We start from the raw sequence: 26,274 nt of genomic DNA on the forward strand, positions 1-26,274 counted from the left end.
TTCTTCTTTTTGTCACTTTCTTCCTCTCATAATAGAGAGATAGGTTCAAGGACTCATCAAAGTTTCTTGTGGTCTTCGTTGTTCATCCTAACGATCAGATGTGTCATTATAGCTACACGCCATCGAACCGTCAAAGTGGTCAGTATAAAATCGATACACCTCGCATTAACCCGTTCCTTCCGGGCGTCAAGTGATATATGGGAACTTGGTATACAAGGTTCTCAAAATGTAAACAAGACTATCTATATTCGCGGGCTGAATTCATGTTTATTTGTCTTATGCTGCCCATAAAAAAAAAATGTTCTAATAAAAGGATTATAGTTCCTTCTCGTCAATTGATTGCAATTTATTCGGCACAAAATCGATAAGTATAGAATAATTTTGCATTAACATAAAAGACAATGCCTACACCTGCGCTTGTTTAACAAATCAACGCCAGGACCCCTTTGAAGCAAATAGAGCTTGTAAGTAGGGCCGGAAACGATTACACGGAATATGGCTGATTGTTACACATATCATGAGAAAATGGTTGTATAGTGGATGAGAGCCAAAGGAGGAAATAGGTTAAGCATGATCAAAAGTCAGTGCAAATCAATTTACCTTTTGTTGAACCCGCTGTTTGAAAACCATGCACCCTATGTCGGCCACCTTAAATGTCATTGTTAAAATAATTCACCTTACATTGAACCCACTCAAAGAATATATCTGAAACCAAATTACAATGTACATTTCCCTAAACTTTCTGAAAGGTCATTTATTTCATTTACTTCTCAATGAATTTACTTTAAAGTAATTGAAGAAAAGCATTTAGGCCCTACTTGGTAGTGAGACAACATGACATGCTCCGCCGGCAATAAGAATTGTTCCGTAAAATGCGACAAATCATTCAAAGATAGACATAAGTATGGCCCAGAGCCAACTCTGCCGAAGATATTATTTGAATTCTTAATTGAATTCTGAGTTGCTTTTGATAATTAGAGTAGATCCTTTGCTTTTCATGAACTGCATGTATCTAAAAATAGACGTATCTATCTTTAAAGAAAAAATTGTCAAGCACATTCGTACGGAGTACATCTCTTGTAATTATTATATTCCAGTGGTTGTTTTTGGTCAGTGTATCGCGTTTGAGTGTTTTTATACATTAACAGTTGAAAGTATTTCACCTACTGTAACACTGAATGATAATTTTATGGACAGAATATCAAATATGATAAGGGATTAGAACAAAAAAAAAAAAAATAAGTGAAGACAGCTGCTTAAAGAAATACCGGTAAATCATAATGTCGACACTTTACGAGACCGACACCCACGTGACCGTATTAAGAATATTTCCATGAATATTACCGCTCAAGTGCAAGTATGTATCTGTACAGGGTGTTGCATTAATGACATAAAAGGGTAAATGACATACTAATACGAATAATTTAAAGCGCATTTTCGTCACGCTATTTTTTTTTCAGGCTAACATTGTACCTTCCATCCCCCCCCCCCATTTTCCCTTTTCTCTCTCGCTTCACTAGAGAAATGTTAGATATCCTGCCTGATTGCTAAAAAATCATTACAGCGCCAAGTTGTAATCATCTTTGTAACTACAACGCATGGTAGTCAATTGATCTAATTGTAAACGCTTTTTGTATATCGCAGCGATGCATCCTCCATTTGACGTTTGTGTTTGCGATGATTCTTCCCCCATGGTAAATTTATGAACGAATAAATAGCTCTTTGCATGGATGCATCTTCTTTTCCTGATTCATTACTAATAAATTGATAGAGTACTTCGTTATTTTAGGTGAATTCATACTAAATCTAGTATTACTATGACTACTGCACCTCTTCAGATCGTGTGAAGTAGGTGTGTGTTGTGACATTGACCATCTTGTGAAATATTTCCTTGATTTTCGTTTTCATAGCTGCCTAGATTACGCATTTTATACAGAGTGATGAAAGCAAGGATATAGCTAAAAAGTTTGCAGAGTAACAAGTAAACGGGGATGCGTTTACATATTTGGAATTGCAGTAAAATGATCTCTTGCACACTTAAGTGAAATGTGTAAGTTTTGTTTACAGACACACACCCGCACACACAAACACACACATATATTATTAAACGTCTTGATTTTGTTTAGGGGATGGGGGAGGAGAGCTGACATTGTAACACTCTAGCGCCCGTTCTTTCCCATCACTTATTTCTTATGCCATTATCGGTACACCCTCTACAATTATGCATTCTTCATTGGCTTTTAGATGGTGCTTTTCTTCCTGTCAATCTCATGAGCCTTCTTTGCCTATATAGGTGTTGTTGGTTTTTTTTACTCATAAGCGGGTTTTTTTTTTTTGCGTACTGTCGTACTCATAGCCTTTATTGCCTAGTGTTGAACTCATGGGCTTTATAACTTGTGGGCCCATTTTACTTAATGTCAAACTCGTTGACTTTGGTCATTGGGCCGAATGCATAAAACAAGCAATTGCTTCAAGCAAAAGCACAAGCTCGTCTAGCAAAAGGTCTAGATCAAGCAATTGCTTAAATCCATATGCATAATCTTTTGTTTTGTGCTTATATCTTTTGCTTGTCCCGCACAAGCAATTGCTTGCGTTTTCAACAAAAGGGACGTCACGCCTGTGCGAACAGAAGAGCAAAGGCGAGTGTGCTTGAAAGGGCATGTGTGTGCGGAAACTCTCTGACATAGCAGAAGAGCTACGAAATGACACTCATAAATGCACACACACACACACACACACACACTTACGTGCTGGCTGATTCCCATCACTGCTTATAGTAGCCCGGATGTGCCAGATTGCACGTGGAAAGAGGTCTCCTTGCTCTCCACCGAAGTCAGACATCTTACCTGTTTTTCATCACATTTTGCGTGCTAACCACGGGACATTCCCGTTGTTGGAACGAAAATGCTTCTTACACTACTTAGGAGTAATTTCTTGTAGATTTATACCACTCCTGCACAAGTGTGATCTTTCTTTTATGGATATGAAAATGATACTTAAAAGGGAACGTGCCAGTTAAACAAAAGCTCAAGCTCATTTTATAGAGCTTGGAAAATTGTAAGCAATTGCTTGCAAGAACAAGCAAAAGGTATGTTTTATGCAGGCGTTTTTAAGCAAATGCTTGGTCCTTAAGCAATTGCTTGCGGGCAGTAAGCAATTGCTTGTTTTTATGCACACGGATTTGAGTAAAAGGCTAGCACAAGCAATTGCTATAGCGTCTATGCATCCGGCCCAATATAACTGGTGGGCTGTACGACTTATGAGCTGTGTGATTCAGCAGGGGATGTAAGACTCGTTGGTGTTGATCTTGTTACCCATGGTTAAACCCTTTGGTCATTAGTTGGCGATATATGGGTCTAAATGGTTGGTGCCGAAAGCATTACTAAAATATTGGTTCCTGTTTGCGTACTGACGAGACTTGAACGAGCCCGTCTAGGTAGCATGGATTTCATATTTTTCAAATGTACTTTCCTGAAATGGGACAAATTTCGAATGCTTTAAGGCAGAAATAATGTAAATACATGTCCTGTTGTATGTACAAATAATAAACCTGATACAGCTTGTTATGATTTGGTGTACTCGTTTATCAGTTCCATTGGCTTCACTTGCATTTTCAGTCTACAATAAACTATATTTACCTTACATGTTGCAGCAGGAACGAGAGAGAAGGAGGGGGTATTTTTGCACCTCGTCATGTTGCCATGTGACAGTTTCTTTCTTCTTCTTTCTTAGTGTCAAACAACGATATTTTGTGCTGAATTAAAGACAAAGTCTGAACACTTTGATTTCCTTTGAGACAAACGGGAAAATGTCACAAAGATAATACAATTCCACACGATAAATGCTTATATATATATATATATATACATATATATATGCAAAATACAAATCAAATAATGAAGGGAATTGAAACGGAGGGTCCCACTGAAAAAGGAAAGCTTGTACGACATGGGACCCTAAGAAAAAAAAAATAAGAGAACGAATAATGAATTAATAAAACTACAAACAGATATAAACCAAACTAAAAGGATCAGTGATATTTGGTCTGATGTAATACAAGAATTAATCTCTCAGGAAATAGAAGAAAAATATCTACTGTGATTCAATTCAATTCAATTCAATTGACAAGATTGACTCATTTCATCTATTTTGATTCCTCACGCAAAATCTTGACGAGCCACTGTGTGTGTATGTCTCCGTACGTGCGTGTTTGTGTGTGTGTGTGTGGGTGTGCGTGTTTGACGTACGGTCACGAAGGATGTTCTAAAGAAACTTGACTTCATAGAAATTATTTGGATACAGTGATCACAAAACTCAATTTGGCAAATCCAAACAGCATGACACTTTGAAGACCCCGTCTTGTGAGGATTTTGCATTTTTTGTTTTGTTTTCTAGAAACTTCCCATCATCGGAATGATTCATTCAGAAGGAAGACAGTCACCATCACTGTGGAGGAGAGATGTAAGTAAAAGGAGTTTACAGGGAGGGAGGAGAGTCATAGGGAAATACGAGTTCGCCAAGGAGTAGATTTCGGAGAGATGAGTTCAGCGAAATAGGAGTTCAGAGAGAGTGGACTTTTTGTATAGGCATAGGGCGGAGTATAGAAGAGCGTTAAAGAGGTAGAAGTGGAAACATGAAGAGAGGATGAAGTCAAGATAGGGAGTTCAGCTGACATCAGACTGGTCATTAATTCTTGGTGTTTTTTCCCCTCTTTCCCTGTATCAAGTTTTATTATAAGGGGGAATGTTTCCTTAAGATAAAGTTGGAAAGAGAAAAAGGCAACGGTGCACACGCTTACATTGACAGACAGAAAAAAAAGAAGGATAAAGCAAGGAAGGATGGTGGCACAACATCACCAGGAAGATCGCTGTCAGACAATGATAAAATGTATAACCAGTAATGGAATAAAAAAAAATTATAATTTATAGAGAGTTTCATCACTAAACGAGCTAAAACCATTCTTGTTGAGATATTTGTGTTAAAAGCTCCTAAAAAAAGAAAAACAAGAACTTCAAGAATATTTCTTGTTATTTCACAAGTGAGGTACCTTTATTACTGAAAAGGTTTACTTTTGCTCTATCTGATGATGGGCTTACTTTGAAATGTTTAAAATGGCGCTTGGCTCATTTTGCAATAAAACTCTTCAAATATATTTCTATATTTATCTGCCTGTCTCTGTTCAGATTTTGACTACTGGAAACCCATTTTGACGACGTTTGCAGTCACATTGGCGATCTACCTTTTGGCTGGAGTTATTCTGGTTGTCTATTGGTGCAAGTAAGATTTTACCAACGTCTGTGTATAGAGATATGTGTCCGGTTACTATGACAACAAGTGCTGATGTTTATACCCGCATACCACTATAATTTATTTACAGGATCATTTCAAGTGCAGCTGTGTATACAATGCACATTGGAGCCAGACCCATCTCAGACACTTCTATATGCAAACAGTGTGTACATTTGATTATGTTTCAATTATTTCAGCTCAATACTAATGTTTGCCATTAGTGCAATTAGAACGATTACCATGGTTCCTAAAAGACAGTAACATATTAATTGTGGCTTTCAACAGGTACAGCTGGAGTTTGTCTCATGTTCTAAACTGCTACTATCGTGGTAGCATAATGCTACGAAAAAAAAGCGTATACTTTTCTTCTTCTTTTGACGGATCGCAAGCTTAATTCTGACTATCCCCTTATCCAAGTACCGCAGAGTTCATAATGTATTGACTCAAGTGCTGAGCATTATCGTGTGTGAAAGTTAAGAAAGCAATGTGACTGGTTACATTGTGTCTGTTTCAACGTTATCAGTGACGGAATGATTGCGAAATCAGAATTTTACCCAAACTCCTAATTTATGAACTATCAACTACAGAAGACAAAAGTTTGTCGTCGAGGAGTGTCTTGTGCAACATTCCTATTCAAGAATTACTTTTCTATCCATATAAGTAATTTTCTTGGAGTCATAGAACAACAAACTGATTTGTAATAATGTCCCCTAGCAGCAAGTCCAAGAGATGGATTTTAGCCACAATTTGTTTTCAGGACAAAGCAACGTGACGAGGAGTCTGGTGCTGCAAACGAACGAGGTATGGTGTGATAAGAAAATGGGACTCTAAATTCCCTGAGCAGTTCAAAGAAAATAGTCTTTGGTTATACTGCGGTGACATAAGGTAACAATTTGTGGCATTGTGTGGTTTTTAAGTAGGCCTAAACCAGTGAATAGTTTTGAAAGCGCACTCTTCATAACGCAAAGAAACGAATGCTCACTGCCACTGGCACAAAAACTCATCAAGGAAAAAAATAAATTATGCATGCACCCACTTTATACATACACATACTGACATGCTATCTACGCTGACAATGTTATAATGAAAATTCAGCACACTGATTTTAAAATGCACATCTTCAATTTCTTGTAAACAAATTTAACGTGAAATCTTCTTCAACAGGAATCCAAATTCTGGGTCACAAAAAACGAATATACGTAACATTGTACCACCAAACCAAGAAAAAGTCGCAAGACAAGGAATTTTAGTTATAGGGCAGATTCTGACGTGGCAGACTTTAAGCTTTAAAATGATGTGTATTAAATTCAAATCAATGGACTCTCCGAACAAGTCCAAATATTGCAAAGAAAGCACACATAATGGAAAAGTGTATAATGTGAAAAGAATCTTTGAAGTATAGGGTATAGTCAAGGGCTTAATCCTTCCAAGCAGTGCTCTGAGCATTGAATGGGACAAAAAGTATGATGTAAAACTCCATAGCAACAACAGTGAAGGTATTAACAAATTGAGTTGAAATCAAGTATGCTCTATTGACACATTTTGGACATTACTAGTACCATGAGTACCATATGTCAAAACAATATCCGCATCAACTTAACTGGCTAACATTACAAAAGTTTTAACTATAAAAAGCAAAGGCATGTATGACATTTAAATATGTTCACCACCTTGCACCCTCCTTTTAAGCAAACAAATTTTGTTTCTGCATGATGATGAAGCGCAACGCATAACACGTTACTCACAATAATTTAAATTTGAGCATCCTAGATGTAATACTGTTTTACAGGCGGATTGGCATGATTGGAATGATTTGCCATTAGAGGCACTCTGTTCCCCTAATTTAGGATTGTAGAAAAGTAAATCATGATGTGTGTTTTTTATATCACGATTTTATTCAGTGATTAATATCCCCACAGTTATATCAGCTGTTTCATTTGTGCAATAGATGTTATTGTCCATCATTTCCCCAATTAATCTCTCTCTCTCTCTCTCTTGGTTTATTTAGAAATTGTTGTATTTACATGTCTTTGAAATTATTGTATCACCGGGTAATGCTTGTTTTTTTTTTATTACATTTAAATGTTTTTTTAATTGTTTGCTAGTAATTGTTTTTATATATTGTTTTATGTACTGTGTTTTAAAAGGCCCCGATGGTAACAAGCAAATGCTGACTTGGACCACCATTTTAAAAGATGTAAAATAAATGAAACAAATCCTTTCAAAAGTTATTAGAGTTGAAAGTGAAGAATGTGTAAAGGGCTTTTAAGAAATGTATAAAGGGACTGTGAGGCACATCTAACCATATTATTCTTCACGAAGGTATTCAACAAAATAATACTGCTTAAAACACAATTTCCCATTCGTTTTATAATGATAAACTTCAAAATCATGTAGGAGAGTTGGTCTTTCAGAAGTTATGAAAATTTCAGCTGTCTACGTTGACCCGTTTCACCTATTTTGAGTCCTCACATACAATCAGGGAGCGACTTTTTGTTGTGCACAGTTACGCGCACATACACACACACACATACATATGTGACCCTGCACCTCAAAACAAACAAAAGGTCGCCAGACATGAATTTTTAGTTAAGACCATATTCTGAAAGAGCAGACTTTAAGCTTTAAAATGATGTATAACTCAAATCAAATGGACTCTCCTAACCTATCTAAATATTGGAAAGAAAGCACAAACTCAGGAAAAGTGTGAACTGAGAAAAGAGGCTCTAAAGTACAGTGTCTATTTAAGCGCTTAATCTTTACCAAACCGTGCCGGCTGTGCGATGAATAGGACAAAAAACAGGAAGTAAACCACCAGAGTAACAACAATGAAGGGATTATCAAATTAAACTGAAATTAAGCATGCCTCATTAACACATTCTGTCCATAATTAATGCCAACTTTCAAAGCAGTAGCACTATCCTTTCAAAAGTTATTAGAGTTGAAAGTGAAGAGTGTGGACAAGGTTTTTTCAGAAATGAAAAAGGGATTCTAAAGACACACCTAATCACACTATTCTACCAAAAATGTTCGAGATAAACTGCAAAAAAAACACACTTTCCTGCCCGTTTTATGATATCAAATTTTAGCATAATGTAAAAGAAGACCCGCTCTTTCAGAAAATATGAAAAAGTCAAGTTCGGCTAGGTTGACCCATTTCACTTATTTTCAGTCCTCACGCAAAATCAGTGTGTGCGACTTTTGTTTTGAGGTGCACGGTCACATATATGACAGTCCATCGCAAAATCAATAGAAAATTTGATTTTGCGCTTCTTCTAGTTCATTCAAGGTGATTACATGGTACTCATTTTTGTAAATCTTCATTTGATGTATTTACTGTGCACTGTTCTCGCATGCTTGTTTGTCTCCCGGCTGTCTCAGTTCCCATGAATTAATACAATTTTCATCCGCTTTTCTTTCAATGTTACTCTTTCTTTAGTTAGAATTCAGCATAAAAAAGATTAAACGCGCTGGTCATACAATAACAGGAGAGGAAATATTCTTCAAAAATACCCCTGCATTCAGACGGAGCGTAACCTGAGCGAGGTTTCGACTCGGCTCTCCAATAGCGCGTGCTAGAGGTGTTGGGGTAGAAGAAGGCCAGGAAGCAAGCTTGTCCTCAAGCTATCCCATAATGCATCTAAAATGATGCTCCGTCGGCACATGCCATCTCGGTATTGGCAATCCCGAGAATTATTGTACCCAGGTCCATATTTATGTCACCAGTATTCTGTGACTTCCAAAAATGCTGTTAAAGTTTCATGACCTGGTCAGAGCCCGGATTGATTCACACGTATGATATCATTGTCATAAGATAAATAATATAGATGAAAAAGAATCAAATACGAGTTTCTTTCTAAGATTTGAGATATTTTAAAGGCAATACGGATATGGACCGGTGATTCGACATTTATGACCAATGACCAGGATGAACTCCAGTAGTTCTTAATTATGTCGTCTTTTGGATGTGATTGATCAGTAGTTATTTTATATCCACTCTTTTCTTAATTTCCTTACTATAAAAGTAGACCACAGTGAGCAAGGGGAAGTCCCCAATCCTGTAGGAGAAAGTCGGATGTCAAACTTTGACACAGCAGGTAAGATCAAGACGAGGTTTTCATTTCGCCTCAGTCTTCACTAATAATTTCATGTGACACATCTGTCACAGTTAAAGGGAAAGTGTAATTGTAAATGAGATAGAGATTCAGAATATAACTTATATATATATATATATATATATATATACATATATATATATATATATATATATGTATATTTACGAGACAAGTAGAAAGCAATTATATAAGATTTTAAGATGGAAAATATGATTAATTTATTCATTTAGAGATACAGCCCACTCCAAACTCTGCTTACAATTCCCACAGTTTAATAGTTGTTATATCCTTTCATCAACAATGTCATCAAACTCCGAAGCAAACTTCCTATGGAAAAGCCCACCATCACAATTATACACCATCCTCTGGTAATCCGCAGTGAACTTAAAGGGAAAATCCAGTCCAAATATAAGTTAGTCTGATAAGAAAGAGTATAATCTAACAATTTCAATGATATAATTTTGATCAAAACCGGATGGAAAATAAGAAAATTATGACATTTTGAAGTTTCGCTATTTTTTTAGGAAACAGTTCTTGAACAGTCAATATGAATATGCAAATGGAAGAGTGAGCATGTCATACCCTCACAACTTGGCAAATTTTAATATAGTTTGTTTATAAGATTTTGAAATTTCTAGTTTTTAATTCAAACGCAATTATGTCCAAGGCTCAAATCCTGATGTATCTAACTGATCACTATTCTGAAGTTATTCAACCAGGAATAAGATCATGTTTCAGACTTCAATGACAGAAACATTAAATTTTCGCCATTTTCTGTACTCGATCAATGGAAAATTGTGAGGATAATACTATGACATGGTCAGCTCACTCATTTGCGCATTCATATCCACTGTACAAAAACTGATTTGCTGAAATTAGAAAAACTTCAAAATTTCATAACTTTTTTTTTCATCCAATTTCAGTCAAATTTTTTCCCTTGAACTCGTAAGATTTTATTCTTTTTTTATCAGACTAACTTATTTGTGGACCAAATTTCCCCCTTAACACTTGAATAATATAGTATATATAGTATAATAATATATATATAGTATATATATATATAATTATATATATAGTATGACATAGTATAATATGGCATATATCATACATTTATTACATGTATTGACGTAAGCTTGGTTACCTAAAGGGCTTGATCAGAGACTACGCCAGTTCATATCACTGATCGTTGTTATCCGTGTAATATAGATACAACCCCAGAGACAGTGGAGAGACAAGGGGAAGATGGATCTACAAAGGTAAGAGAAGTGAGGTTTTGAGAACTAGACTACACGTGTGCTGTAATTACTCAGTACTGCATTCACTCTACCTTTAATTTACTAACTGTGAAATATATATTAATCTGGAACATAAATGGTTATTAGAAACTAGGCCTGTTTTATATGTGGGAGTGTGAAAAAATGCTCTGTTCTATTTCTTTTTTATAAAGATTTTCATAGATGTACATACATCATGATATAGTGTAAGATTTGAGATTTACGTCTTTTCTGACAAGAGTCTGAAGAATAATTTCATGACATACTTATAGAAACATATACCTTGCCCATTTAGAACTCTTTGCCAGCATTCGAAGCAGCAATATGATATATGAACAAGGTTCTATGAATGGATTAGATCAATTGAAAATTCACTCCTGCATAATGTATCATAACCCCGGCCTCCGCTGATGTACACTGATCAGCGCAGATATATGTCGGTAAAGAACAAAGGGAAGGACAAGGGAATAATGCATGAGTCATCATATTTTTTTACAGTGAAAGGCTGTCTTTATTTCATTACTCTTGACCACATACTTTTTTTTTACATATATTGAAATTAAATTTTGACCTATAGTCAAATGAATATATATCTCGAATCTTTCTCTTATCAGAACATACAGTTCGTGAGCGGCCTTTACACTAAGAATCCTAACTACCTACAGAAGAAATACAAACTCTACACCTGGATGGTCATCATTGTTTCTCTCTTTTTTGCTCTGCCTGTTGTCCAACTTGTCGTGAGATACCAACAGGTATGAATTATAGGGTCTGAAAATGAACTTTTGATTTGGTTTTGTTCGTTTGTTTGCATGATAGAGTAATGTCATTCGCAATCCAAAATATTTTGAAGGTAAATGGGCAAACACAAGTGAATTCATATGAGAGGGAAAATCCATTCTCTGGCAGCTTTCTGTCTAATAGCAGAGTGTTGTGTGTTTAATGCTTTAAAAACACACAAACAAACAAAACTAACAACAGAACCATACAATGCGACATTGACCAAACTGAGCCTCCAACTCTACAAGACATAATAAGACAGGGAGAAAATCAACTAAAAATAATTATGATTTCTTTTTCTGGGTGTAGCCACTATCTCATACGATCATTCTGACAATGCTTCTAGAAAAAAAAAATGTTCTCAATCTGAACTTACATTTAGTTTTGAAATCATGAATTCTTTAATCTTTGTTGAGAAATTGTTGTAAGAAAAGAATCCAGATGTACACGATTATAGAGCACAGTGTGTAGGTCATTACCTGACCTTGGAGGGGAGAGCCAGGGTTGAGTAAAGTAACGGGATTGACTATCAGAAAATTATTTGATCATAATCCTTAAGTGCTGCTGTGTATTGCCTTGATAATTAAGTGTGAATAATATAAATTACATTGATTACAATGTTTCTGTAGATCTTTATTTCTTGTACCATGTCTTTATGATGATCCAAATACAGAGAATTGATATATGATGACATCCTTTCGTTTGTTTATTTGTTTCTTTGATAGTTTGTTTGATATTATTCGTCCGCAGGTCATCACAATTACAGGAAACGAAGATTACTGCTATTATAACTTCAAGTGTGCAAAGCCGTTTTGGGGGTTAAGGTAATGAAACAGGAGCTTTGGCTATACTATAAGATATAGTGAAAAGTCTATGAAACAATGGTATTACACATCTGGCTGACTCCGACCTTTATTACCAAAAAAAAAAAAAACTACTAGTATTAAAGACACACTTACAAAACAAATTTCTCTAACACAAGCCGTTGAATAATAGACTTTGATATTTTCAAGTAGCTGTAAAATTATTTACATTCATTTCAAAAGTGTACAGGAACATTATATTGTATTTTCAAAAATGCCATTTGAGTTTCTGCAAATACGTGTTCGCTTTGCAATAGTTTTCAAAATTTTGTGAAGAAAATATTCTGACAGCTTCCTCAGTTCTGGCCACATCAATTTTCTTTGTCAGATAATGAAAAAAAGGATATCTTTGATTATCAATTCACAATTCTGATTTGAGGATGTAATGGTAATGATGTTGATAAGCAAGGAAACAAAGTCTGTATGTCACTCATGTCATTGACAGTGCCTTCAACAACGTGTTCGGCAACATTGGCTATGTGCTCCTAGGAATTCTATTTCTACTTTTGGTCCTGAGGAGAGAATTGATCCACAAGAAACGTCTAAAGGAAGTATGAATTAGTGAGACGATATATCTATCCATTTATATAAGAGACATTTTTTTTTTATAATTCTGGTTATGCAAATGGATCCGAAGACTTTATACACTTGATCTTCCTGCGGACACACATTTCATGTGTTTTTCGTTACAATTGTCAGAAGAATTAAGCATTGTTAACAGCATTACTTATTCCCCTTTGAGTTTGTAGTTGATATTCCGACTGCTTCAATGAATAATATTGACAAACGCAGCACTTGTGATACGCAATTAGTCCGGTTACCTATTTTGAGAGACAAGTATAGAAGGAATTACATGATTAGAATGGTAACATTAAAGTTGAAACGACAATTAAAAGATATCCAACACATATTTTACCAGCACATGAAGCAAGCGAGTGTGATTTCAGATACGTTTTTTTTTTCTTATTTTTTAATTTTAGAATGGATTTTTCAGATGAGCTGATACTCAGAAGAAGAGCATACTATGCAGGAAATATGTCATGTAGGGTTGCAGAAATAAAGTTCCTTTCTCAGATAGCGAAGATTGCTCAGTTTCAGTTTCAGTTTCAGTTTCAGTTTATTTTATTTCGACACGGTCACTCACTTCAGCCAATGGCTGTTCTTCAGTGAGTTCGTGAAGAGGTAAAAACAGATCAAAGTAACATAATACAACATTTTATACTTAGTATACATAACATAAGAGATAAAAACTTGGATTTTCTTATATTTTTACTGTTAATTGTTTACTATTGCAACAGTGGAAATTTCTTGCGAGGAACATAGGACCAGTTTCTGCAAATTATGTTGTAGTTGACACCTGGTTGAAGCATGCACACTGTATTAGTGTGTGGACTGCGTCGTTGGGATCACAATATTTATCAAACTCTGTTCAAGCACCTCGAATGAAAATATTCAAAGATTTATCACAGTTTTCTGTTTAACGCCTCCAATTAACGAAGGCATCGATATACTGTGTATGTCGTATTTCCTCCTAGAAACGGGAATAAACAAAAACGATGATAAAATATTACTATGCATGTATAATCTGCAGGAAAATGGTATCCCTGAACATTATGGGCTCTTCTATGCCCTTGGCTACGCCCTTATCATGGAAGGTGTAATGAGTGCATCCTACCATGTGTGTCCTAACAAAGCTAACTACCAGTTTGGTGAGTATAGAGAGTCAGCAGATTGTTTGAGATATACCCTGAATCAGTTTTTAATGTCTGCGCAACGAAAAGTCACCAGAGACGCGATGTTTTTGAGTCCGTCCCCCGTTCGTTTATCCGTCCGTCTTTTTGTATAGAAGTAAATTTTGAGGATAGCCGCGTAATCAAAAACCGTTTAAGATATTGTAATGAACCTTGGCACATGTACGTATAAGGGGACGAAGTGGCTAAAAATCAAAGGTCAAGGTCAGATTTTTAAGATACCACTTATGTTACCATTTTTTTCCTACAATGCCTGCAGTTAGTTTCTTTAAGCCCATAGTGTATACATGTATAACCTGATAGAGCTTCTCGGTGGAAAGTTTTTGGCAGTGGGGTCAAAGGTCAAAGATCAAACGTCGAGTGAATATGCTAAAATTTCACCTTCCTCGCCAAACCTTCGATATGGCTCAAGGTAATATCATTATGATACTATCATATTGGTACTTCATATATGTATAAGTAATAAGTAACAACTGGCAGTTATTTATTTGGGAACTGTGGGGTCATTGGGTCAAGAGTCAATGGTCAAATGATCCATAAGAATCCATGGTACCATCCATAAGAAATGGATGGTACCAGTAAGTGATCACTGAAAAAAACACGATCTACTGTAAAAATAATGCGATGTTGCAGAATCATACACATCGCCATAGCGACATTTCTTGTGTGTATGTGTGTGTTGTGTGTGTGTGGTGTTTTTTTCTCGTTAATTATCTGTTGTGTATCAGTTTGTTCAATGTATACTATGCGATATTTTTGCATCATGGGCAAGAGATGTTACTTTCAGCATGCTTCATACACTCACTACCATTGGAATAAATGGCTGATTTGTTTGCCATGGGATCAAAGATAAAGGCTTAAGTTCGAGTGACAATGTTTACATGCTCTTAAACGATACAGACATCTATTTCAGTGAACATTAGTCATAGGAAAATAAACACTGAACACATCTGAGACAAACATGTCATCATTATTTGTCAGTTCTGTAAAACATTGTCAAGACGAACTGCTGACCTACTGCATGGGAAAAGTTATGACAGAATTATACAAATCGCCGTATTGACATTTCTTGTGCGTGCGTGCGTGCGTATGTTTGTGTATGTGTGTGTGTGCGTGTGTGTGTGTGTGTATTTGTCGTTCATTGTCCGTCCGTTCGGTGTATAGTATACGATTTTTTTGCATCCAGGAGATGTTACTTTCAGCAGACTTCATACACTCACTATCATACCGTTGGAATAAATGGCTGATTTGTTTGACATAGTATATGCTCACGAGCAAGTCTTGATGTTTCACGTTAAATTTTACGTTTTGTATCAATTCGTCTCCTTCCATATGAGGGCTATATAAGTATCTAATTATTGCATATCACGCGCTAGTATTACTTAGGATTTCTGTATGTCTAATCTGTGCATAATTGTAAATTGTCCTATGTGTTCCTTATACGGTCGACCTGTCCTGGGCAATGTATTGCTGTAATGATTTGTAGTTTTTCATTGTATTTTACTTTTATGCATGTTATCTTTGTTGTTTGATTATACATGTATTTGATAAACTCCAAAAGTGATGTTGTACAACCTTTACGATGTTGCATAGCTGATGTTTTGTTGGTTTTGACCTAGATACGGCTTACATGTACGTAATAGCATGTCTTGGGATACTCACGATGTATCAACAGAGACATCCAGACATAACTGCCAAAGCCTACCATGCTTTCCTCGGCTTTGCTTCCATTCTCTACATTGGCTTTCTTGGATTTGTGAGTATTTAACACTTATATCCAGGGTTTGTGAGAATCTTATACTTATTTCTTGCTCAAGAACAGCTTGAAATATCAAAATAGAACTTGACATATTTCATGTATGAATGGACAAAAGGTAAACTGTGCCTATCAATTCTCGTTTGTATATTCTGAAGGTCAAAGGTCAAGGCCAAATTCTTAGAATTTCTCTATTTTACCCATACTTATGCATTTATCTCACGATTGTATTTTTTTCCTGAAACTTAGTACATCTATGTATCACCAAATTAATATTCTCAAGGGAAGGTTTGGACCATGAGGTCAGAGGTCAAGATGGTGTGAGAATGCTACAATTTCATTTTTTTCTCCTTATCTCGGAAAAGCGTCTAGATATTCATATGAAACTTGCAATATAATGTATTTATGAGCGAAAGTTGACCAAATGGACGTTCGTTGCGTTGGTTTAGAGTAAAAGGTCAAAGATCATAGTCAAATTCTGTCATTATTTTAGCGCACATTGTATTATGCGATGCTTCATATTTTTTTTTTTCAAATGGCTGAAGATGTTTTCATGAAACTTTATATCCATGTATTGCCTTTATGATTTTCCTAGGTAGGTTAAAGGTTAAGGGTTAAAGGTTGGGTTAAATGCCACAACTTTATTTTTTAATGTTGAAATTATATTTTTCGTCCTATATTGGAGATTATTCAATGCAAATATCAAATGAAAGAATCTTATTGTATGATTTGGGATGGAATTTGTTTCTTTCAAAGGGATGTGAGGCTGGACTTCTTCGTTGCGTTTAGATTGCTGGATACAGTATTGGTATTTCGTCTGTCTAAATACTTTTTATCCTGTTTTCCGCTGCCCTGCTCTTTGCATATTATTGAAAGTTGCGTTTCTATCATATATTAGTGAACAGAATGCAACAATAGGAAAAATCAAATGAAAATGAAATCTCTCATCATCTCTGCTTGTCTTCCTTGTTCTTCCAGGTGTTTACTTCAGCGCATTTCAAGCGGAAAACTAAGCCTTACGGTTTTTATGCAGTTTTCTTCATTGTCCACATGATAACGTGTCTTCTTCTTAGTGCCCGGGTATACTATGCGCCATTCGTCAAGTTCAGTAAGTTGCCCATTTTAACAGGCTATTATATTAAAAGATTATAAATTGTGGTTGTTAATAGTAAATTCCCCTACAGACTCTGAGGAAGGCTGGTCTCGCTTATTCTTTCTTCGGATTTTGGGGGGACTATATGTCCCTATATTTGTTTCGTTGAAGATCAATAAACGTATGAAATTCGTAAGAAAACATAACAAAACCATATTCTTTCTCTGCAGATTCGAAAACCCGCTTTCAAATTTCAGCATTGGAATGCAATAAGTTGGTATAGATATACTCGCATATAGATATGAAACGTATGAAAGACACTGCATGAATCACAATACAGTTTGACCCCGGTCGAAGGGATCATCGCGTAGATCAGTAATTGCATGCATTGTGTGTTCGCGCCATCAGAGTCTGCACAGTTTGGAAGGGGTTGAAGGTGGGTGAGTTGTAAGTGACAGGGGGGTATCGTAGAGGATATAGTTCACAGCTGAGGTGAATATCTTGTTGCCTCCCAAGAAATTAGGACTGTCTCTTGAACCAGCGTGTGTTTCTGAAAGCAAACGTGTAGTATGATGGGAGGGTACCTTGACTCACCTTCAAGCTAATCATAATACCAGAGAGATTGGTTTTATCAGCATGAGTTGAGGTGGTGTGTCAAAATACTAATCCGTAAACTTTTAATCTAATTCAAAGGAAACTACAGTTTGAGCTTTCCTTGCGATTTATCCTTCCTGTTTATGCCAAATATTTTACTTTTTATCACTCTATCTCTCTTTTCGCACAGACAAGGGTCTTTTCAAGATAATTCGAAGCATACAGGAGTGTTCCCATCCAAGGGACAAGGTATGTATAGAAATCAGGTACAGTACTGTAAGCCATGTATCTCTCTGCGAGCAGACACACACACACACACACACACACACACACACAATAACACAAACACATGCACACACAGAAACACACACATATAAACATTTTATGTAAAGTTAAGTCTATGTGACTGTGCAATTGTGTAGGCCCCCATATCACTCTAGGACCACAATGTATGAGTTTGGTTCTTCTTTTTTTATGTTTGTCTTTGAAAGAAATAACACGTTTAGTAAAAATGTAGCTCATGCACAGGAGTAAAGTTACCGACAGAGAAAATTCAAAGCCTTGTTATTGTGTAAGTCTCATGAAAAAGCTTTGATTATTTTCTTTCCTTGGAAGTAGGGCTGGAATGAATGACCTTTGCATACATAACAGATATTAAAATATTTTCGCGCAAAATCCATTTTGGAACAACGGTGTTTGATCCCCAGGCAATGCAAGCTTTCTTTGTAAGGAATGGAACTTTTAGTACAGCTTTTATTGTTTTTCGGCAATTCTGCGATTATTGATCGTTTTGAGTTGGGTTGTGATCTGACCCGTCCGTCTGAACATTTCACATAAAGAGTTAAGATACATCTTACTCAAACATCTTTCCAAAATAGGTCATTAGGCAAATCTCTCGTTTGAAGAAGCTACACCTCTGTAGACAATGCCAGTGTATATCTTGGCAATCAAGGACTTAAAAACCAAAGCTATAAACACCTGTTTCTTGACCCTGGCCTAATCTAAGCATCAGTCACCGCCACAGGGGGGGGGGGGGGGGGGGGGCACCCGCGAGAGGAGGAGATTGGTTCTTAAAAATGTATATTGGATGAACTATGAATATAGGTTCTTAATCCGAAAGTGTAAAGGGGGTGCGTAATAATAAATCTTTTTTAAAACTACACACCTTATTTCATTTTCGGAAGAACGAACCTCCGGAATAGCGAATATTATTCTCATTGTTATTTCATGATTTGTGTTTATGTTTTAAAGAAAATAGAAGGAAAAGGTTCAGAAATAAGCCATGGTTCAATAAGGCCTTAAGACAGTTATGTCCTTAAAAATGTATATTAGATTTGTATCAAATATCAGAAAACGCACTGACAGATGACTGAAGTCAGATATGATGAATATAACTGTTACGAAACAATGTTACTAAAAAAAGTAAAAACGCGAACAGATTTTATTTCAACAAGAAATTTAAAAGCTGCTGGCAATATGAAAAGCATAATTGGCTCTGGAGGTTAAAAAAAAAATCGCTTAATCCACGACTGTTCGTTGGAATGATAAAGAAATTACTGGGCAATGTGCAATATGCAATATATTTAGTGAATACTTTACCAATTGGACACAGTGTGGTAGGAAAATGTCATGAAATAGAGTATGATAAATGTATGCAATATGTTCATAAAAATTAAGCAAGTTCCTCTTTCATGTCATACACTCCTAAAGAGATTATTGAGATTGTGTGTAATTTGGAGATAATAGTCTTGGTTCTGGTAATAGATGTAGTTTTTGTAACGAAAGTTTTTCGTGCTTTGTTTGTCACAATTTGTGCTATAATCAATTTATCATATGGACATGTGCTTTCCTGATCAAATGAAAATAGCGAAAGTTTTCCGATTTCTAAAGATGGTGATAAAGAACAGATGTCGAATTGTCGCACTTTGTCAATTTCACTAATGTTTCGAAAATTGTAGAAAAGTGTGTTTATACCTCCATTGTTTTGCGTGTGTTTGTTTGTTTGTTTGTTTGGGGTTTTTTTGATAACTGCAATACGGTTACAAATTACCACTACTGTATGTATTTCGGGACGTCACTCCACATCTGCCATTGCAAAATTTGTTCATGAAGTTGTAAATGTCTTGGATGAAATATAATGATAGGATAATTCTAGAGTTAAGAAAGGCATTTGTTTCCTTTAATCATGATATTTTGTCAGGTAAAACCAGACAGAAATCATCTCACATTGATACACTAAAACATTGACCTTTGCTCTTTTCTTTTCTTTTCAGAAACGGCTTGCACTCTTTTCAGTTGGATTACTAGTAAACCTAGCAATGTAAGAACAACCTTTAACTACAGAGTCAGTCAGTAAAAAAAAAAGAAGTTCCGTCACTTTGAAGTTATCTTGTTTAAAGTATGATAATTCAATCATGGACTTCATGAAATGTCTTGGTAGAGCTATTCTCCAAGCATCATTTGCTACCCTATTCATTTCGGAGCTTTGCATTCATGACTGAATAACAGACAATCTTTACAAGACTGCAAAATTTCACTGGCGCCGTGTAGTTGGCTATAAAGATTTAAGCAAATTTTGAAAGAAGCTGTAAGATTTGTACACACACACACACACACACACACACACTTGGTGGTGGTGGTGGTGGTGGTGGTAGCGAATGTTAGAAAATTGCCACTTTATGATTCTAAAAACTACGACAGGTTACAGATTCTTTCAAATTTGTTTTAGTCTCCACCCAGGCACTTAGCGCAATTGAAATTTTGCATTCTTGTAAAGATTGTCTTTCATTCAGTCACGCAAGTAAAAGTCTAACTAAAGAGGGTACCGAAAAATGTTGGGTCATGGGAGAATAATTCTACCAAGACATAGGCGTTTTCACATCAGCCCGATAAAAATCCAAGCTCGAGATATTTTTCGCAGAAAATAGTGCGTTATTTCGAAACATCGGGCTGATGTGAAAACGCCTATTATGACACCCATCACGATGTTTAAATGATCATACATTGCTAAGGTACTGAAATATTTAAGAAAAGACATTGGAATGCACCTTCCCCTCGAAACAAAAGACATGGCGAGGGAGCACGCAAGTTATGCCGAGTCGAGGGGATGGTGCATTCCAATGTCTTTTGTTAAACATTTCAGTACCTTACCAATGATTGACAGATGAGGTCATCTCAAGAATATTGGTTTGGAAGGATTTTTGGTGGGTGTTCGAAGTAATCTGAGGAAAAATAGAAGAAAAAATCCTTAAAAATTTTTGGAATGTTTCTTAATAATCGTTTCACCGCAAAAGTGATGTTGAGGGTATCATAAATCAACACAAATCAGTATGTATTTAGATTTCAGGGCCCTTTAAAACAGCCTATATTGATAAGTATTGGTTTGAAACACTCGACATTTCACCTTCATAAACGTATGATACTATAGTGTTAAGTGATGTTCCCTCTCTCCTATGTTTAGGAGTATCGCAGGCCTGGTGATGACCCCCGATGACTTCTCCACTTTTCTTCTTGTCATCATGATTGTCAACATGCTGCTCTACCTTATCTACTACGTCATTATGAAGGTAAGTCTTCTCTAGAAGACATCCGGCTACCTTCAGTAAAGTTCTGTAAATGGGGGCCATGAGTCATGACACTCTACAAATCAAACTTAGATCTTGCTATTATAAACTAGGTGCATCACATCATACCTGTATTCTTTCTGATATCCTTATCAGCTCAATTTTCCACATTTTAAGTAATGTATGCGTGTCTTCAAACTTTCACTTCTGAAGACTGTAATGGCTAATTAGATTCACCTTTAAATAATTAATTGTACGTCTTATAGCAATTCATTTGCCCATATCACTTTCATTCCATCACCATTTTGTTTTAAAGAACATAACAATGATAATTCTATGATGAAATTAACATTATTAAGGTTCGTCACAAAAATAACAAAATGTTAGCAAAATGTTAGCAAAGGATGATCACCGAGTTATCATACGGAAGTTAGAGACACAGTACAGCTGTACTTTCGTGTGAAGATACACTTATTCAGCATCTCTGTTTCTAACAATTACTTAATCTTGTTTCAGATCATCTATCGAGGAGACTTTCTCCGCGTTGTCATCAAGTTCATCCTTCCGACAAACTTTCTCTGGATACCTGCTCTCATCTTTTTCTTACTTCCCCGTTTTAGGGTGGCAGCCTGGGAGGTAGGTTCTTGCATCCCCGTTTTAGGGTGGCAGCCTGGGAGGTAGGTTCTTACATCCCCGTTTTAGGGTTGCAACCTGGGAGGTATATTCTTGCATCCCCGTTTTAGGGTGGCAGCCTGGGTGGTAGGTTCTTATATCCCCGTTTTAGGATTGCAGCCTGGGTGGTAGGTTCTTATATCCCCGTTTTAGGGTGGCAGCCTGGGAGGTAAGTTCTTATATCCCCGTTTTAGGGTGGTAGCCTGGGAGGTAGGTTCTTATATCCTCGGTTATAGGGTGGCAGCCTGGGTGTTAGGTTCTTATATCCCCGTTTTAGGGTGGCAGCCTAGGAAGTACAGTAGGTACTTATATCCCCGTTTTAGGGTGGCAGCCTGGGAGGTAGGTTCTTATATCCTCGGTTATAAGGTGGCAGCCTGGGTGTTAGGTTCTTATATCCCCGTTTTAGGGTGGCAGCCTAGGAAGTATGTACTTATATCCCCGTTTTAGGGTGGTAGCCTGGATGATAGGTTCTTATATCCCCGTTTTAGGGTGGCAGCCTGGGTGGTAGGTTCTTATATCCCCGTTTTAGGGTGGCAGCCTGGGAGGTAGGTTCTTATATCCTCGGTTATAAGGTGGCAGCCTGGGTGTTAGGTTCTTATATCCCCGTTTTAGGGTGGCAGCCTAGGAAGTAGGCACTTATATCCCCGTTTTAGGGTGGTAGCCTGGGTGGTAGGTTCTTATATCCCCGTTTTAGGGTTGCTGCCTGGGTGGTAGGTTCTTATATCCCCGTTTTAGGGTGGCAGCCTATAGGCTGTAGGTTCTTACTTCCCCTTTTTAAGGTGGCAGCCTAGGAGGTAGGTTCTTACTTCCCCGTTTTAGGGTGGCAGCCTGGGAGGTAGGTTCTTATATCCCCGTTTTAGGGTGGCAGCCTGGGAGGTAGGTTCTTATATCCCCGTTTTAGGGTGGCAGCCTGGGAGGTAGGTGTGATCTCATCATCAAACATCAAACAATGTTGTGCACAACAATTACACTTAGTTCATAAAGGTTTCTGATAGTTATACTTGATGCGAGGTCTGGTGTATTTTTTTTTCTTAATACTCAGCTACCTCAAGTATATCATTTCGTCTGCAGTGGTTTGTTGATTCAATCAAAGTGATATTTCCTTCGTCAGAATAGTGTCCTTTCGTGGCCTTGTTGTGATGGTTGGATGAATGTGGTTGACAATGTGCAAGGTCACTTGAGTCACTGACCTTTTTTCATCCATGGATGAAAAATTATCTTGACTTTGATCAAATGCGCATTGCGCTGTATTATCTAACAAGTATCAGGGCATGATGATCCCAGGAAGTTCCTCTTTGGATGAACTGTGAAAGTGTGTAGTTAGAAGTAGGACCTAACCCATAATTTTCGTGCAGTTCTTACATTATCGTGTCGCCGACTATTCTTTTTGAATCTTGAGGAAATTATGTATTGTAAAACATGATTCTTCTCTATTACCTATTACTGACATGTGTATTGAAGGTGTAAATAAATATGCAAGGGAATGAAACAGGAGTAAATTGTCATCTCTCATTCAGTGAGGTACACATATGTGAAACAAACAAAGAAAAATGTTCCAGGAAAAAGAAAAGGTATTAAAGTGTAATGTATTGATTACACAAATTGAAAGGACGTTTTAGTAAACACGATTGTTTAGTAAAACTTGTATCAAATTGCCTTTTAGAGTATCCTTTCACCATGTTTTAAAACAGTATATTTTTGACACAAAAGGTCATATATTTTGTTTGAATTACAATTTTCTATTTCAAAGTAGCTATAGAACTGTAACCCATTACATCAACACTGATAAACTGCATGGAATATTTGCCGCCACGTTCTAAAATTACGCATTTTTTAGCTGTGTATCGTACGCAATCATGTGTGATGGTATTTCAGAAAATCATGTCTCCTTATTCTTACTTTTTTATGTTACCTTTCATCACAAAGCCAAGAAAATGTCGCACGGCCTGATATTACAGGACTTAAACGGAAAATATCCTTTGAAATCTAAACGTTTAAAATCTAAGCATTTTGATCTGTACGGTTGGTTTTTTTTTGTGTGTGTTGTATGTGTGTTGTTGTTGTTGTTGTTGTTGTGTTTGTTTACTTATATCCCTCACGCTGGGGCTGTAATGTATTATTTCGGTTTATGTCCCTGTAAATCTGCTTCACCTTCAATAGCACTCGCCGTGGAGCGTGTAAGATGCAAGAATCATGTTCTGCATTATGGACATTTCTGAGAAATATAGGCAGAGTAGTTTTAATTCCGTCAAAATAGAGAGATTGATTGGGTAGGGTTCTCTTCTATGTTTGTTTGTGTGCGTGTGTGTGTGTGTTACATTTCGTGTTATTGGTTTTTTAAGCACACACACACACACACACACACTGAAAATATTTCCTGATGAAATTTTCATTTAGCTTTACATCAGCAAACGATATGTAATTATGTAGGCCTATATTATTATATTGAAAGAAAACAAATTAGACTTGAGGCGGACGTTGCTCTCGATCTTGTTCTCCCTTTTAATCGGGTTTTCGGCCAGTCATCAGGCCTCTATCAGGCTCTACCAACAGATCAATAATAATATCTTAATGGCATAATGTGCCAAGATGAATAACGTAATGTCGTATAATACCAATCTTCTGAGGGATTGCCTTCATATACACAAATCAATCATTAAATTCAATACAAAAATACTATCTAACATCATTTCATCAACGGAAATACATTATGTATCAAAATGAAGAAGAAATAAAAAATAAATTCAATTCTTACGCGTATATCATACTTCTGAAATATAACAATCATACCATTTGCCATCATTCTAAGCATGATTACAAACAATATGTGACCGTGCACCTCAAAACGAACATAAAGTCGCACACACTGATTTTGCGTGAGGACTGAAAATAAGTGAAATGGGTCAACCTAGCCGAACTTGACTTTTTCATACTTTCTGAAAGAGTGGGTCTTCTTTTACATTGTGCTGAAATTTGGTAGCATAAAACGGGCAGGAAAGTGTGTTTTTTAGCAGTTTATCTCGAACATTTTTGATAGAATAGTGTGATTAGGTGTGTCTTTAGAATCCCTTTTTCATTTCTGAAAAACCTTGTCCACACCTTCACTTTCAACTCTAATAACTTTTGAAAGGATAGTGCTACTGCTTTGAAAGTTGGCATTAATTGTGGACAGAATGTGTTAATAAGGCATGCTTAATTTCAGTTTAATCTGTTACTCTGTTCATTGTTGTTACTCTGGTGGTTTACTTCCTGTTTTTTTTTTTTGTCCCATTCATCGCACAGCCAGCATGGTTTGGTAAAGATTAAGCGCTTGAATAGACACTGTACTTCAGAGCCTCTTTTCTCAGTTCATACTTTTCCTGAGTTTGTGTTTTCTTTCCAATGTTTAGATAGGTTAGGAGAGTCCATTTGATTTGAGTTATACATCATTTTAAAGCTTAAAGTCTGCCCTGTCAGAATATGGTCGTAACTAAGAAGTCATGTCTGGCGACTTTTTGTTTGTTTTGAGGTGCAGGGTCACATATGTATGTAATATTCATATTATGTCTATGTGCAATGCACACATAATACAATGTTGGTGTAAATCATGTTGATTGTTCCAGGACACACCAGCGGAGTCAAGAGAAATGAACAAATCATGTGTGGTTCTAGACTTCTTTGACTATCATGACGTCTGGCACTTCTTGTCAGCCGCAGCCTCATTCTTGTCTTTTGTGGTAAGTCCATCAAGATTGAAAACTGTTAGGGATCAAGGAGTGTACTTTCTTACTATATCTGTTTATAATAAAATTCACATAGTAGCTCTTACTAACATTTAAGGCATGTTTGATCAAGGAATGAATCTAAGAAATCCATTTTGTCGGAGATGTAAGAGATTGCCGTGAAGAGCTTGTAATCTGCTATTTTCTCAGTTCTCCATTCTTTTTTCAAATAAGAAAACATGTCCTACGACAGCATGTTATCTATTTTATCATCCCATGGCGCACACAGCTTTAACATGCTAGTGACTCATGCATCTTAGATCTGTCATATTTATACAGCTGTATCATAAAATATGTCCTACTTAGTGTAGTTACAAAGTCGGTTTTTTTTAAATTAAATTAGATTAAATTTTTAATGCATTAATAATTATTATGTCTCTAATATGTCTGCATTAGGGACGTGGTTCATTTGTTTTCTTTCAGTCTATTCTCTACATGGATGATGACTTGAAAGATCAACCAAGAACAGAAATTAGAGTGTTTTAATCACGGAGGAGATCTCCTAGAAGGAATGATCGCACCGCACTAAGCATTCCTTCTTGGCTTGTAGTCTTACTTCATCCAAGAACTTCACCCAAGTTGCTTGGAGGAATACAGCTGTCTGTTGTTGTTGTATTTTTTTTTACTTTGGCAGCTGTCACGCTCTCATTTTTGGAAGACTTTCTACATAATGATTTTCTCAGCTATTCTTCTGATTGACATGCATTGAGTTTGTAAGTTGAGGGGGAAAATGTATAGCCTTATGTTGTGTTTGTTGTTTTTG

At 36.4% G+C, this 26,274-nt stretch overlaps 1 protein-coding gene across 1 annotated transcript in view; it reads left to right on the top strand.

Annotated features, from left to right (window-relative positions):
- The window catches only part of LOC139719668 (SID1 transmembrane family member 1-like), a 60,957-nt gene extending 34,960 nt beyond the window's left edge, over positions 1-25,997 (top strand). The window contains exons 7-24 of the mRNA XM_071631068.1: positions 36-138; positions 4,396-4,461; positions 5,184-5,277; positions 6,047-6,090; positions 9,318-9,386; positions 10,611-10,660; positions 11,293-11,433; positions 12,209-12,282; positions 12,767-12,872; positions 13,368-13,382; positions 13,913-14,030; positions 15,692-15,828; positions 16,807-16,936; positions 17,706-17,781; positions 20,976-21,081; positions 21,699-21,755; positions 25,353-25,466; positions 25,935-25,997. Coding sequence (XP_071487169.1) covers positions 36-138; positions 4,396-4,461; positions 5,184-5,277; positions 6,047-6,090; positions 9,318-9,386; positions 10,611-10,660; positions 11,293-11,433; positions 12,209-12,282; positions 12,767-12,872; positions 13,368-13,382; positions 13,913-14,030; positions 15,692-15,828; positions 16,807-16,936; positions 17,706-17,781; positions 20,976-21,081; positions 21,699-21,755; positions 25,353-25,466; positions 25,935-25,997 — 1,563 coding nt within the window. The remainder of the gene's footprint in view (positions 1-35; positions 139-4,395; positions 4,462-5,183; positions 5,278-6,046; positions 6,091-9,317; positions 9,387-10,610; positions 10,661-11,292; positions 11,434-12,208; positions 12,283-12,766; positions 12,873-13,367; positions 13,383-13,912; positions 14,031-15,691; positions 15,829-16,806; positions 16,937-17,705; positions 17,782-20,975; positions 21,082-21,698; positions 21,756-25,352; positions 25,467-25,934) is intronic.
- The last annotated feature ends 277 nt before the right edge of the window (positions 25,998-26,274 follow it).

This window comes from Diadema antillarum, unplaced genomic scaffold, assembly GCF_040938485.1.
Source record: "Diadema antillarum isolate AM-2024a unplaced genomic scaffold, OU_Dant_1.0 scf00000113, whole genome shotgun sequence".
NCBI lineage: Eukaryota > Metazoa > Echinodermata > Echinoidea > Diadematoida > Diadematidae > Diadema > Diadema antillarum.